Source organism: Tachypleus tridentatus, chromosome 10 (genome assembly GCF_004210375.1).
Source record: "Tachypleus tridentatus isolate NWPU-2018 chromosome 10, ASM421037v1, whole genome shotgun sequence".
In the NCBI taxonomy this organism is placed as follows: domain Eukaryota; kingdom Metazoa; phylum Arthropoda; class Merostomata; order Xiphosura; family Limulidae; genus Tachypleus; species Tachypleus tridentatus.
This window is the reverse complement of record NC_134834.1, coordinates 119,021,611-119,037,951: the sequence shown is the minus strand read 5'-3', so window position 1 is coordinate 119,037,951 and position 16,341 is coordinate 119,021,611. Positions and strand designations below refer to the sequence as shown.

The 16,341-nt window shown below is 35.6% G+C and overlaps 1 protein-coding gene across 1 annotated transcript; it reads left to right on the top strand.

The window, feature by feature from the left end:
* The first annotated feature begins 983 nt into the window (after positions 1-983).
* On the top strand, positions 984-6,431 carry LOC143228465 (uncharacterized). Its single transcript, XM_076459721.1, has 2 exons — positions 984-1,349; positions 6,375-6,431. Exons 1-2 carry the CDS (start codon positions 1,074-1,076, stop codon positions 6,429-6,431), a joined length of 333 nt encoding a protein of 110 aa, XP_076315836.1. The 5' UTR covers positions 984-1,073.
* The last annotated feature ends 9,910 nt before the right edge of the window (positions 6,432-16,341 follow it).

Here is a 16,341-nt window from a genome sequence, read left to right as displayed (position 1 = left end):
TGCAAGTTTTGGCCTGGCAGGCCTGATGTCTGCTTCATGTAAATAAAATTATTCTTGTGCATTTTTATTTGGCAGGCCCTGATGTCTGCTTTATGTATAAATAAAATTATTCTTTCAAGTTTTTACCCTGCTAATAGGAACTGTAATCTCATTACATGTAGATAAAATTATTCTTGCAAGTTTTGGCCTGGCAGGCCTGATGTCTGCTTTCAAATTATATTTCCTTTTAACCTTTTGTTCACCAGGATGTTATGTTCTTGCTGTCTGGTTATGAGTGAGATCATTATCTTATCTTTCTTCTAGATAGTCCTTGTTTAAAACAGCAGATAAACTATAAAGTTATCTATCTTTTAGATTTTAATGTTGATGGATTGATAATGAACTCAGATAGTTTTCATATTTCTAATGTGCTTTAAAAAAGTCCGAGTCATGCATGTATAATGTAAGAAATTCTTCATGGTTTATTACTCTGTGAAGAGATTTAACCTCATTTTAACGTTGTTCCTTTTTCAGAATAAGAAGATATATTAAGATATTTGCTTTGATAATCTTTTGCTGGAATATTTTTGTTCATCAACAAAGTTGGATTTGTATTATTTGATATTTCTTGTGGAATTGTTTGTTTTTTTTTATAATTCACTTTTCACTTTCAAAACTTAGCTTCCTGCATTGGTGAAGTGAATTAATTAAATATACAGTTAAACACTTTCTTTATATGTGCCTTTATCATGTTTTGTGATGTTCCCGAGCTAGAAATAATAGTAAGGTATTGTAAACCAAACAGCACTATTGCAGGTTATGTGTTTGTTTATGAATTACATGGTTGTAGGTTCTTATTGATTTTTTTCATGAACTACATTATTTTAGATTCTTATCATTGCAGATTCTTATTATTGGTTAATAATATGTATTGTTGTCTTGGATGTCAACATATACATGATATTTAGACAGTTTGTTGTTTTCTCCACATTTGTTGTAGGTAAATGAAACAAATGGCACAATGAATCAAACCTTTCAACAGGAAACATTGATATCACCTGATAAGTACAAGACATTGGACAAAGAATGTGAACATGTGTCATATCACACAGATTCTGGGCTTCTTTCTTCCTGCACTGAAAACAGTGAAAGCAGAGGTGCCAACTTCACAAGAGACAGTCGACAGAACTCCTGTGAGCGGTTGGATAGTGCTTCAGACTTTAGACAGCAGCAGTGGTGTAGAAAAAACCCTTACTGAAGATGAATGTGGTGATGAAGAGTTGACAGTGGGAATGGAAATGCTTGAAGAATTCAGTTCCAGTAAATATCAGAAAGGAAGTAGTAAAGATAGCTTCTATAACCAGTTCAAGGTATGTTATAATTCTTGTTAGATATTAATTTACACTGGTAGGTTTAGCTTTAAATTCTGGAATTAGCTTTATATTACACCGAAGGTGGATCTTCCTTTATGCCATAGCTTCTTGAATTTAACTTTGTACTTTCGAGTAAGTTTGATTTTACTGTATACTTACTAGGATGTATAGAAATGTAGGATTAGCTGTATTGATGTACATGTGTGTTACTGTTGTAGTGTTTCTTTAGGTTCTGTACTTTCAGTTTACCTCCACTGGGATCTGAACATCCACTTACATGTTTGCCATGCATGGTGACCTGCAAAGGGGAGGAGATAATCCTGATAGTTAAGTAATATTTCGAGCAATGCAATACACTATTTTGGTCTTGGTTCCTGTTGATGGGTGTCCTTGGAATGGCTCTACCAAGGTCACTTGGTTTGTCCTGTTGAGCTAGGATCAAATTACACTGCACAACAAAGTTTTTTGCTTCTTCAACACTGTTGGGTGTTCCTTATAGATTTTGGCTGCTGATCACAAAAATCAATCCAAATTTGCCCATCACATTACCATTTCATCTAAATCTTCAGTTTTGTCATTTTTTTTCTTATATTTGTGTCCAAAATTCTTGTTTCTGAAAGAGACCTATGAACAATGTTTTGTGCAGTCTGGGCATGTCCAAGCATGAAATCAGGCCAGGTTGGAAGCTGTTCTGTGGAAGTATGCAGACCCGGCAGGCCTGAGCTGGCTTGACATTGTCTCAGCAGGCTATAAAAGTGGCTTGCATATACAGATGCTGCTCATTGGATTAATATAGACCTTATATGTGTGCGTATTGTTTCAGAATATAGCATTGCCTCAGTAGCACTGTAACAAGTAGGTTAGATGTTATAGATGTTTTACAGGATGACAGTCTTTTAATTCAGAAACCACCAGAGAAATGGACCTTAGATGAACTAGATGAAGAAACTGTAATGCAGGGAACTGGCAGTGACATTGATCTGATTTTGAACAGTGCTCATAGGCGATCCACATCTCATAACACACTCAGAATTAAATGGTCTGGTCAGAGATTTGGGTCTGTCAAAAGCAAAAGCCGAATTGTTGGGTTCGAGACTGCAGGAATGGTGTTTGCTGTCACCAGGTGCAAAAATTTCTGTTTTTTAAGCCACTAAGATGATATAACCAAATTCTTTGCACAAGTTAACAGTCTCTGTTTCTGTGTTGACATCGAAGGATTGTTCTCTGCTTTGGGTTGTGACCATGACCCACAAGAGTGGTGTCTCTTTATTGATTCATCAATGTTAAGCCTCAAAGCTGTTTTGTTACACAATGACAACGTTCACCATTCAGTACCTGTTGGATATGAAAGAAACCAGGAGAGCGTGGAAATGTTACTAAAGCACATCCAGTACAGCAAGTACAATTGGAATATCTGTGGAGATCTGAAAGTCATTGACCTGTTACTGGGACTGCAGCTCGGCTGTACAAAGTACTGTTGTTTTATCTGTGAATGGGACAGTCCTGCCAAAGAGTCGCATTATTCTAGACAGAGCTGGTCACTCCATAAAAAGTAGGTTCCAGGACAGAAAAATGTGACACATGAACCGCTTGTTGACTCGGCAAAGATTTTTTTGCCTTCTCTTCACATAAAATTGGGACCTATGAAGAATTTTGTGAAAGCAATGAACAAAGAAGGCAAAAGTTTTCGTTATTTAAGACAGGTGTTCCCAAGAATAACTGAGGACAAGACCAAAGAGGGCATATTTGTTGGCCCTCAGACCAGACATGTTATGAGTGACAAGCAGTTTGAAGATCTGTTAGTTGGGCGGAAAAGATTACCTGGAAAGCCTTCAAAGGCGTTGTTAACAATTGTCTTGGCAGTTACAGAGCCCCACATTACATTCAGCTGGTAGACAAACTTCTCAAAGCAAACAAAACAATGAAGTGCAACATGTCACTCAAGATTCATTTCCTCTACTCACACTTGGACTTCTTCCCCATAAATCTCAGTGCTGTCAGTGACGAACATGGTGAAAGGTTTCACCAGGACATTGCTACAATGGAAAAACGATATCAGGGCAATTGGAATCCGTCAATACTTGCTGACTACTGTTGGACACTGCAACGTGATGCATGACATTGAATACAAACAAAATCAGGATCAAAACACTTTTAATTATGTTGAACTTAATAGGCGTATTAGAAACATAAGCGCAATTAAATACGTCATTGCCGGTAAGCAGTTAACTATGTATTTCTCAGAGTTCCTACATGATGAAGCAAAACAAAACTATATTTGTGCATTCCCACCAGGTACCTCTCAAAATCAGCAAAAACTTTTCAAAAACATTGTTGTGCAGTGAATTAGTACCAGTACTGGACATTCTGAAGTGGTTTTGATATTGTGTGTGACACTGGTGTTTGGGGGTAGCTTGTGCTTGTGAAGCCTTCTCATTGTCTCAAGTGTCCTTGTTTAGCATTGTGGTGTGTCTCCTCATAGAACAACACTTCCTTTGTCAGCTCAGGTCCATCTTCGTCAGTCCCAAGATGCAGAATAATTATTTGTTCATGACCTCAGTTACTGGGATCTGTCTACTGACTGAGAGTTGCCACTGGACTTAGAGCAGGATTCATGGAGATAATAAACCTCTTTCTAACAAAGAAAAATGATATGGTCATAAACAGATGAGTTCTCTGCCCATTTCTCCTCCACCTACATAAAAATGGTCACTTTGATACAGTGTAACTGTCAAGGTTTTCATTGTAAACTGGCTGACATTAAGGCCTTGATCAATTCCTATCATCCTACATGTATTTCCTCACAGGAAAAATTCCTGCAACCTACTGATACTGTCACTTTTCAGCTATTTTCCTTATACAAGAATGACAGGTTGTGTAATGGATGAATGCACAGAGTTGTGGCAATGCTGGTTGATCAGCACTTGCCCACCTTGTCTGTGCCACTCAATACACCCATGGAAGCCATAGCCATTCGTGCTTCCTTGAGACATACCATCAATGCTTGTTCTCTCTACCTGTCTCCTGAGAGACTTGGGATCAGTCAGATCTTGATGCTTTCAAAGAACAGTTGTCATCTTCCTTTGTAATCCTGGGAGACTTTAATGGACACAGTTCTCCTTGGGATAGTGCTGATATTGACAGAAGGGGTTGTTTCATGGAGCATATGCTATGGGATCTCATCCATTATCTTTTCAATACTGGTTCCTTTACATATTTTCATACACCTAGTAATTTTTTTCTTGCTATTGATTTATCTATCTGTCCTCCTTCACATTTTTCCTGGAGAATTGACAGTGACCTGTGGGGCAGTGATCATTTATATGTTGTTTTGATGGAAATTGGCCATGGTTGATACCACATCATCTGAGTGCCAGGATGAATGGTTCACCTTCACCTCTCTCCTGGAACTCAATCCTGCTTTGTTTGTCTTCTATCTGTTAATTATCATGTGAAGGCAGTAACTGAGTGCATCATTGAATCATCTGTTCATTCTGTACCTAATATATTGGCATGTTTCTTCTGGTAGCCTCATCCATGGTGGTCTCCAGCTTTTCACCATTTGCTCATTTTTGCTCATCATTTTTTACCCTACAATTGATTCTATCTTTGATCCATTCCTGTTCTGTATTGCTCACCAACTTTCTCCTACTGTTCAAACTCGTGTAACTTCATGCACTCTGCCATGGTTTGTTGTGGTTCAGTGGTTTCTCATGAAATCTGAGTTGTACATCATTTATATTGCCCTGGATTATGCAGAAGCTTTGAAGTACACTGATTGTACCATTTACACTGACTCTCTTAGCTCTCTACTGGTCCTGAAGTTGCTTCACATGAGAATAGGGTGAGAACTAATTCATATTCAAAAATGACTGATCTGTGTTTCTTAATCTTCTGTTTCTGTCCAGTTTTTCTGGATACCTGGCCATGTTGGCACTTATGGTAACGAGCTCACTGACACAGCAGCTAAATCCTTCTGCTCTGGTGCTGTTCCTGTCCTATATATGGACTACAGTCCTGTATTTGAATCTTGTTGTCTCTGCTCTGGTGCTGTTCCTGTCCTATATATGGACTACAGTCCTGTATTTGAATCTTGTTGTCATTCCAATTGGCAGTCGACTTGATGTGACTGACATGATAGCAAGCATTCCCAGATCAAACCTTTTGTTGCTCTTTAGCTGTCTTGGTTTCATGAGGGTTGGAAAGAGGAAGTTGTTCTGGCTAGTTTATACATTGGTCAGTTTTTAAGTCATCATTTTCTTTTATCTGAATTTAATTCACCAGTATGTGGTCTGTGTGGCATTGAAGTTAGATTAGCCCACATTTTACTGTTACATCGTTGTTCTATCCATGTACTTTGGCACCATTTCAGACATGTTTTTTGTGGATTTTTTTTCCTGATGATGACAGTGTCTAACTTATATTTAATTCTATTAAAGTTTGGCATTTTTCAAACTCAACTAAGTTTTCAATTCAATTTATGTTTACCTTTTATAATATTTTGCTTCTTTACTTTTACCATTTGTTTGCTTTCCACCATGAAACACCAACCAACCAAATACTGCAGTATCTGTTTAACATACATGTACATCAACAAATTAACTCTGTATATCACAATAGTGTTGTACAGTTAGAGATTTCTTTAGTATATGTTTATGAAGATAAAACTAATTAGTAAATGTTTTTGTTCTTGATGATGAGAAACCCACTTGGAGTAAAAATGTATGTCAGAAAGGCTGGTATGGGTATTAACACTTTTATTAATAAGCAGAGAACAATGTTTCAACCTTCATAGGTCATCTTCAGTTGTTCTCTCCTTATCACTAAAAGTGTTAATACTACATACCAGCTGTTCTGAGATGCACATTTTTTTTATACATGTGTGGGTGTACCACAATACAGTTAAGGAATCTGTTCATATAGTAGAACATTAGTTTTATGTACATCACTCTGAGTTAGTGTAGGTACAAAATGGTAGGCTTTTATTGTATATGCTATTTGTTTTATTGTTTTAATGTGTAGGCTGATGGCGTTGAGTTATGTCTTAGTCTTTGGCTGAGAAAGAGGAACGGATGTTAAAACTTTGGATTCTCTATCATGAAAGATGAAGGTTTTAACAACATAGTAACTGTTCAGTCAGTTATGGCTGGTGAGTATCAGAATATTAAATATATATATTAGTGGTAACTTTGTAAGATCATTTGTTATTGACATTGTAACTGACATTCAGCTTTAAGAGAATGTGACAGTAATATTCAAACTATGATGGTAATGGACACACACTTAGCTATAGAAGAAGATAACAGTAATATCTCAACTGTGATGGTAATGGACACACACTTAGGTATAGAAGAAAGCGACAGAAACATCTAAACTTTAATGGTAATGGACACACACTTAGCTATAGAAGAAGATGACAGTAACATCTAAACTTTAATGGTAATGGACACACTTAGCTATAGAAGAAGATGACAGTAACATCTAAACTGTTATGGTAATGGACACACTTAGCTATAGAAGAAAGTGACAGTAATATTTAAACTGTGATGGTAATGGACATACACTTAGCTATAGAAGAAGGTGACAGTAATATTTAAACTGTGATGGTAATGAACACACACTTAGCTATAGAAGAAGATGACAGTAACATCTAAACTGTGATGGTAATGGACATACACTTAGCTATAGAAGAAGATAACAGTAATATTTAAACTGTGATGGTAATGGACACAGACTTAGCTATAGAAGAAGATAACAGTAACATATAAGCTGTGATGGTAATGAACACACACTTTAGCTATAGAAGAAGATGACAGTAACATCTAAAGTGTGATGGTAATGGACACACACTTTGCTATAGAAGAAGATGACAGTAATATTCAAACTGTGAGGGTAATGGACACACACTTAGCTATAGAAGAAGATAACAGTAATATCTAAAGTGTGATGGTAATGGACACACACTTTGCTATAGAAGAAGATGACAGTAATATTCAAACTGTGAGGGTAATGGACACACACTTAGCTATAGAAGAAGGTGACAGTAATATTTAAACTGTGATGGTAATGGACACACACTTAGCTATAGAAGAAGGTGACAGTAATATTGAAACTGTGATGGCAATGGACACACACTTAGGTATAGAAGAAAGCGACAGTAACACCTAAACTGTTATGGTAATGGACAAACACTTAGCTATAGAAGAAAGTGGGAATTATATTTAAACTGTATTGATAATGAGAAAAGAATCTTTGTGAAATAACTCAAGATATCTTCTTGGTATTAAACTTATGCAATTGTTTGATCTATACCATTTCATGGATTATCATGCAGAAAGCTGGTACCATGGGGTTAGCTGCTAAATTTCTTGGCTTATTTGTGCCTTTTACAAAACTTAGAATTTAATAATCAGTCATTTCATTTTCTGCATTTCTAACTTGTGTGATGTAGATACATGGATTTTTCCTGAACTCCCCAGTGTAAATTATCTTACCCACCTTTTGTCAAGTGGAGGATGGAAAACCTTTTCCACTAACAAGGTTTTAATGACTGAGATGGTGGACTGTGTAGAATCTTTCACAGTGGTGGCAACCACTATGTCGACCCTATAACACCAAGTGACTGACACACACACACACACTATGTCGCCCCTCTTACACCAAGTGACTGACACACAACCACTATGTCGCCCCTCTTACACCAAGTGGCTGACACACAACCACTATGTCGCCCCTCTTACACCAAGTGGCTGACACACAACCACTATGTCGCCCCTCTTACACCAAGTGACTGACACACAACCACTGTGTCGCCCTCTTACCACCAAGTGACTGACACACAACCACTGTGTCGCTTAGCCCCTCTTACACCAAGTGACTGACACAACCACCAGGTGTGTCAGCCCTCTTACACCAAGTGACTGACACACAACCACTATGTCGGGCCCTCTTACACCAAGTGACTGACACACAACCACTATGTCGCCTCAAGTGACTGACACACAACTACTGTTCAGACCCTCTTACACCAAGTGACTGACACACAACCACTGTGTCAACCCTATTACACCAAGTGACTGACACACAACCACTATGTCGCCCTCTTACACCAGGTGACTGACGCACAACCACTATGTGCCCTCTTACACAAGTGTGACACACCCACTATTACACCAAGTGACTGACACACAACCACTATGTCGACCCTCTTACACCAAGTGACTGACACACAACCACTATGTCGACCACCCTCTTACACCAAGTGACTGACACACACACAACCACTATGTCGCCCTCTTACACCAAGTGACTGACACACAACCACTATGTCGTCGCCCTCTTACACCAAGTGACTGACACACAACCACTATGTCGTACCTCTTACACCAAGTGACTGACACACAACCACTATGTCGACCCTATTACACCAAGTGACTGACACACACACACACACACACACACACACACTGACTGACTGACTTCCCATATGTGGTACCTTTTTTCTTTCTGTGTATAAGAAAGACATTCATTCAAGCAAAAAGACTGTCTTCCTCTTATTAGTGGATAACTATTTTCATACAGTGATGACACCATGCATCATTAATGTAACTAGTGACATGCAAATCTCATAGCTAGGTAGGTGCACATAAAAATCAAGCTCTTCTGTGTAGATGTGAGAACATGTTTGAAACACATATTTAGAGGAGCTTCTCAAACCTACTTAACTGGTTTCACCTCATTCTTAGGAAGTCCCAGCGATTTTGCAGGTTTAAGAGTGGGAGACAAAATCTGGGCCATAGATGGAGAGAAAGCTGCAGGAAGAGCACATTCAGAACGTGTAATAAAACAGGCTGTTTACAGAGGATCAGTAGAACTGGTCGTGTGTGGAGACCTTACCAGTCTACATTTGGTAAGTTCACCATCCTAGCAGTTACAGAATTTTCAGAATAAGTCTATTAATAATTCTCACTAGAATAGATATTGTTGCATAAAAACACAACGTCAGCATATAGAATAACAACACGTGTTTTATGTTAACTCTCCGAACACAAGCTTGGTTAATTTAACTGACCATGTGATTTCCTTGTGTTTATTTAAAATCTATAGATATAATGCTTCCAACATGCAATATATTGTGTATATCTTGACAGAATTTAGCAGTCTTTCATTTAATATTATAATGCTTATACATGTAAAAAATTATTGTAGTGAATTATTTTTAATAAGATAAACTAAAGATTTGTTCATGAATATATTGAGTATTTGTTTTAAAGAGAGTTCAAAGTAATTTTCATGTTAAGATTAAAATACTTCTTTGTGCAATACATAAAACCTTCTAAATACACTTCAGACAATTTCCTCAGTAGAACTCTATATTTTCTCTGTAGTCTATACAGTGTCAGTCAATGTGGCTGATCTCATAACCACCAAAACAAATCTGAGCTATTCTCTTTCTTTCTAAATTCACTTCAGATTGTAACATGAAACTACATTCATTTATCCTAAGCAGCTCTGAGCTTGTAGCAGTATACATCTATTTATAATTACATTTTATTGTTTTATTATCTTTTTAATTGTATCCAATTGCTGTACATGCCATTGTTAAATTGTAAGTCACTAGGGAGCGGGAGGGTAAGGCTCCTCTTACCTTATTGAATTACATCACTCAAGCTAATATGAGCTGCTCACATGTGTACCTTGTGAAACATTTTTATATTATTATTATTTAGTTTACCTAATCTAACAGATCCCTATTTATACATTTTAGTTTAATTTTATAATAATAAATAATGAATAAAGATGAAAATAAAGTTCTTACCTAAGTTTCTTACTGGTGATTGTTGATGACACATATATTGTATACTAATGGTAGCAATGGTAGAAATTTTTATTTGATGAAATAATGAACCAAACAACATAGAATAATAACATGTGAAAGAAAAATAATTTCCCCTAAGTCTAAATCTTTTTCTTGATTTCTAATTATGAGACAGTTTGTTACAAATTCATCCAAGCTAGTCATTAAATATTCCACAGAAACAAAGCTTGTATTCTAAGTGAAATTCACAGTTATTTGTTCAGAATCCAGTGAGTGTTATACAACTCATTATTTCATAGATGGAAACCTTGATTTCCTGTTGGTTACAAGTAATATAATTAAATGTAAGAGAAAGTCAGTAACAAATCCTGAAAGACAGGATTAAACAGATAGGCATGATAGGAGGGGTTTAATTTTGCTATTCAGTAACCCAACAAAATTGAAAATTATAATATAAATGTTCTGGTTTGTCTGAGCAGTGACAATTTTATAAGTATCATGTTTAATTTTGTACTTTTCCAAAGGATGGTAGATAAAATGGCAAAGAAAAGATGCCCGGAGAAAATGTTACACTAGGGAAAATTAATGTTTTGTCTTTTTACTATTGCCTTGTGGAATTGAAAATTTGTATACTGTTAAGATATGGATTATAAGTTAAGATTTCATGTCATACTAATCAATAATAAAGTTTCGAATTTGAACTTTAAAACTTTGTGTCACGATCAGTAAAGGTGTCAGGGTTAATACACTGCAGCTTCTTTTATATTATTTCTTAAAGTCAAGGGCAAATAAACGAGATTTTTCTTGTTCCTCACTCTCACTGTAGATGCTATGCAACTTTTGAACAAGATTGTTATTATACCTAATGCTTGCCAAATTTATGATGCTTTACAAGTTAACATCAAGGTTGATGTTGTTGTTCTTGTCCTTCACCAAAGTTAAGCTGTCTTGAAACTTGAATATCAAGGTTGATGTTGTTGTTACTGTCTCTCATCAATGTTAATGTGTCTTGAAACTTGAATATCAAGGTTGATGTTGTTGTTATTGTCCTTCACCAAAGTTAAGCTGTCTTGAAACTTGAATATCAAGGTTGATGTTGTTGTTATTGTCCTTCACCAAAGTTAATGTGTCTTGAAACTTGAATATCAAGGTTGATGTTGTTGTTTGTGTCTCTCACCAAAGTTAAGCAGTCTTGAAACTTGAATATCAAGGTTGATGTTGTTGTTATTGTCTCTCATCAATGTTAATGTGTCTTGAAACTTGAATATCAAGGTTAATGTTGTTGTTATTGTCCTTCACCAAAGTTAATGTGTCTTGAAACTTGAATATCAAGGTTGATGTTGTTCTTTGTGTCTCTCACCAAAGTTAAGGTGTCTTGAAACTTGAATATCAAGGTTGATGTTGTTGTTATTGTCTCTCACCAAAGTTAATGTGTCTTGAAACTTGAATATCAAGGTTGATGTTGTTGTTGTTGTGTCTCTCACCAAAGTTAAGGTGTCTTGAAACTTGAATATCAAGATTCATGTTGTTGTTATTGTCCTTCGTCAAAGTTAATGTGTCTTGAAACTTGAATATCAAGGTTGACGTTGTTCTTTGTGTCTCTCACCAAAGTTAAGGTGTCTTGAAACTTGAATATCAAGATTCATGTTGTTGTTATTGTCCTTCGTCAAAGTTAATGTGTCTTGAAACTTGAATATCAAGGTTGATGTTGTTGTTTGTGTCTCTCACCAAAGTTCATGTGTCTTGAAACTTGAATATTAATGTTGATGTTGTTGTTATTGTCCTTAACCAAAGTTAAGCTGTCTTGAAACTTGAATATCAAGGTTGATGTTGTTGTTCTTGTCTCTTATCAAAGTTAAGCTATCTTGAAACTTGACTATCAAGGTTGATGTTGTTGTTATTGTCTCTCATCAAAGTCAATGTGTCTTGAAACTTGAATATCAAGGTTGATGTTGTTGTTCTTGTCCTTCACCAAAGTTAAGGTGTGTTGAAACTTGAATATCAAGGTTGATGTTGTTGTTATTGTCTCTCATCAAAGTTAATGTGTCTTGAAACTTGAATATTCAGGTTGATGTTGTTGTTATTGTCTCTAATCAAAGTTAATGTGTCTTGAAATATGAATATCAGGTTGATGTTGTTGTTGTTGTATATCATCAAAGTTAAGCTGTCTTGAAACTTGAATATCAAGGTTGATGTTGTTGTTCTTGTCTCTCACCAAAGTTAATGTGTCTTGAAACTTGAATATTAAGGTTGATGTTGTTGTTATTGTCCTTCACCAAAGTTACGCTGTCTTGAAACTTGAATATCAAGGTTGATGATGTTGTTATTGTCCTTCACCAAAGTTAATGTGTCTTGAAACTTGAATATCAAGGTTGATGTTGTTGTTCTTGTCTCTCACCAAAGTTAAGCTGTCTTGAAACTTGAATATTCAGGTTGATGTTGTTGTTATTGTCTCTAATCAAAGTTAATGTGTCTTGAAACATGAATATCAAGGTTGATGTTGTTGTTATTGTATATCATCAAAGTTAAGCTGTCTTGAAACTTGAATATCAAGGTTGATGTTGTTGTTATTGTCCTTCACCAAAGTTAAGCTGTCTTGAAACTTGAATATCAAGGTTGATGTTGTTGTTCTTGTCTCTCACCAAAGTTAATGTGTCTTGAAACTTGAATATCAATGTTGATGTTGTTGTTCTTGTCTCTCACCAAAGTTAATGTATCTTGAAACTTGAATATTAAGGTTGATGTTGTTGTTATTGTCCTTCACCAAAGTTAAGCTGTCTTGAAACTTGAATATCAAGGTTGATGTTGTTGTTATTGTCCTTCACCAAAGTTAATGTGTCTTGAAATTTGAATATCAAGGTTGATGTTGTTGTTGTTGTTATTGTCCTTCATCAAAGTTAAGCTGTCTTGAAACTTGAATATCAAGGTTGATGTTGTTGTTTGTGTCCTTCACCAAAGTTAAGCTGTCTTGAAACTTGAATATCAAGGCTGATGTTGTTGTTATTGGCCTTGACCAAAGTTAAGGTGTCTTGAAACTTGAATATCAAGGTTGATGTGGTTGTTCTTGTCCTTCACCAAAGTTAATGTGTCTTGAAACTTGAATGTCAAGGTTGATGTTGTCGTTCGTGTCTCTCACCAAAGTTAAGGTGTCTTGAAACTTGAATATCAATGTTGATGTTGTTGTTATTGTCCTTCACCAAAGTTAATGTGTCTTGAAACTTGAATATCAAGGTTGATGTTGTTGTTCTTGTCCTTCACCAAAGTTAATGTGTCTTGACACTTGAATATCAAGGCTGATGTTGTTGTTATTGTCCTTCACCAAAGTTAATGTGTCTTGAAACTTGAATATCAAGGTTGATGTTGTTATTGTCCTTCACCAAAGTTAATGTGTCTTGAAACTTGAATATCAAGGTTGATGTTGTTGTTCTTGTCTCTTATCAAAGTTAAGCTATCTTGAAACTTGACTATCAAGGTTGATGTTGTTGTTATTGGCCTTGACCAAAGTTAAGGTGTGTTGAAACTTGAATATTCAGGTTGATGTTGTTGTTATTGTCTCTAATCAAAGTTAATGTGTCTTGAAACTTGAATATCAAGGTTGATGTTGTTGTTATTGTCTATCATCAAAGTTAAGCTGTCTTGAAACTTGAATATCAAGGTTGATGTTGTTGTTATTGTCCTTCACCAAAGTTAAGCTGTCTTGAAACTTGAATATCAAGGTTGATGTTGTTGTTCTTGTCTCTCACCAAAGTTATTGTGTCTTGAAACTTGAATATCAAGATTGATGTTGTTGTTATTGTCCTTCGTCAAAGTTAATGTGTCTTGAAACTTGAATATCAAGGTTGATGTTGTTGTTTGTGTCTCTCACCAAAGTTAATGTGTCTTTAAACTTGAATATTAACGTTGATGTTGTTGTTATTGTCCCAACCAAAGTTGCTGTCTTGAAACTTGAATATCAAGGCTGATGTTGTTGTTATTGTCCTTCATCAAAGTTAATGTGTCTTGAAACTTGAATATCAAGGTTGATGTTGTTGTTTGTGTCTCTCACCAAAGTTAAGCTGTCTTGAAACTTGAATATCAAGGTTGATGTTGTTGTTTGTGTCTCTCACCAAAGTTAAGCTGTCTTGAAACTTGAATATCAAGGTTGATGTTGTTGTTGTTGTCCTTCACCAAAGTTAAGGTGTCTTGAAACTTGAATGTCAAGGTTGATGTTGTTGTTGTTGTCCTTCACCAAAGTTAATGTGTCTTGAAACTTGAATGTCAAGGTTGATGTTGTTGTTCGTGTCTCTCACCAAAGTTAATGTGTCTTGAAACTTGAATATTCAGGTTGATGTTGTTGTTATTGTCTCTAATCAAAGTTAATGTGTCTTGAAACTTGAATATCAAGGTTGATGTTGTTGTTATTGTCTCTCACCAAAGTTAATGTGTCTTGAAACTTGAATATCAAGGTTGATGTTGTTGTTCTTGTCTCTCTCCAAAGTTAATGTGTCTTGAAACTTGAATATTAAGGTTGATGTTGTTGTTATTGTCCTTCACCAAAGTTAAGCTGTCTTGAAACTTGAATATCAAGGCTGATGTTGTTGTTTTGTCCTTCACCAAAGTTAATGTGTCTTGAAACTTGAATATCAAGGTTGATGTTGTTGTTATTGGCCTTGACCAAAGTTAAGGTGTGTTGAAACTTGAATATTCAGGTTGATGTTGTTGTTATTGTCTCTAATCAAAGTTAATGTGTCTTGAAACTTGAATATCAAGGTTGATGTTGTTGTTATTGTCTATCATCAAAGTTAAGCTGTCTTGAAACTTGAATATCAAGGTTGATGTTGTTGTTATTGTCCTTCACCAAAGTTAAGCTGTCTTGAAACTTGAATATCAAGGTTGATGTTGTTGTTCTTGTCTCTCACCAAAGTTATTGTGTCTTGAAACTTGAATATCAAGGTTGATGTTGTTGTTCTTGTCTCTCACCAAAGTTAATGTGTCTTGAAACTTGAATATCAAGGTTGATGTTGTTGTTCTTGTCTTCCACCAAAGTTAATGTGTCTTGAAACTTGAATATTAATGTTGATGTTGTTGTTATTGTCCTTCACCAAAGTTAAGCTGTCTTGAAACTTGAATATCAAGGTTGATGTTGTTGTTATTGTCCTTCACCAAAGTTAATGTGTCTTGAAACTTGAATATCAAGGTTGATGTTGTTGTTTGTGTCTCTCACCAAAGTTGCTGTGTCTTGAAACTTGAATATCAAGGTTGATGTTGTTGTTGTTGTTCTTCACCAAAGTTAAGGTGTCTTGAAACTTGAATATCAAGGTTGATGTTGTTGTTCTTGTCCTTCACCAAAGTTAATGTGTCTTGAAACTTGAATGTCAAGGTTGATGTTGTTGTTATGTGTCTCTCACCAAAGTTAATGTGTCTTGAAACTTGAATATTCAGGTTGATGTTGTTGTTATTGTCTCTAATCAAAGTTAATGTGTCTTGAAACTTGAATATCAAGGTTGATGTTGTTGTTATTGTCTCTCACCAAAGTTAATGTGTCTTGAAACTTTAATATCAAGGTTGATGTTGTTGTTCTTGTCTCTCTCCAAAGTTAATGTGTCTTGAAACTTGAATATCAAGGTTGATGTTGTTGTTATTGTCCTTCACCAAAGTTAAGCTGTCTTGAAACTTGAATATCAAGGTTGATGTTGTTGTTATTGTCCTTCACCAAAGTTAATGTGTCTTGAAACTTGAATATCAAGGTTGATGTTGTTGTTATTGTCTCTGACCAAAGTTAAGGTGTCTTGAAACTTGAATATTCAGGTTGATGTTGTTGTTATTGTCTCTAATAAAAGTTAATGTGTCTTGAAACTTGAATATCAAGGTTGATGTTGTTGTTATTGTCCTTCACCAAAGTTAAGCTGTCTTGAAACTTGAATATCAAGGTTGATGTTGTTGTTATTGTCTCTCACCAAAGTTAATGTGTCTTGAAACTTGAATATCAAGGTTGATGTTGTTGTTCTTGTCTCTCACCAAAGTTAATGTGTCTTGAAACTTGAATATCAAGGTTGATGTTGTTGTTCTTGTCTCTTCACCAAAGTTAATGTGTCTTGAAACTTGAATATCAAGGTTGATGTTGTTGTTATTGTCCTTCACCAAAGTTAAGCTGTCTTGAAACTTGAATATCAAGGTTGATGTTGTTGTTAT

Excerpts from the sequence above, each read along its gene's own strand:
- LOC143228465 (XM_076459721.1), top strand. The coding sequence starts at position 1,074 with ATGTGTCATATCACACAGATTCTGGGCTTCTTTCTTCCTGCACTGAAA. Across the intron at positions 1,350-6,374 it reads GCTTCTATAACCAGTTCAAG|GCTGATGGCGTTGAGTTATG; the intron begins GTATGTTATAAT and ends TTTAATGTGTAG.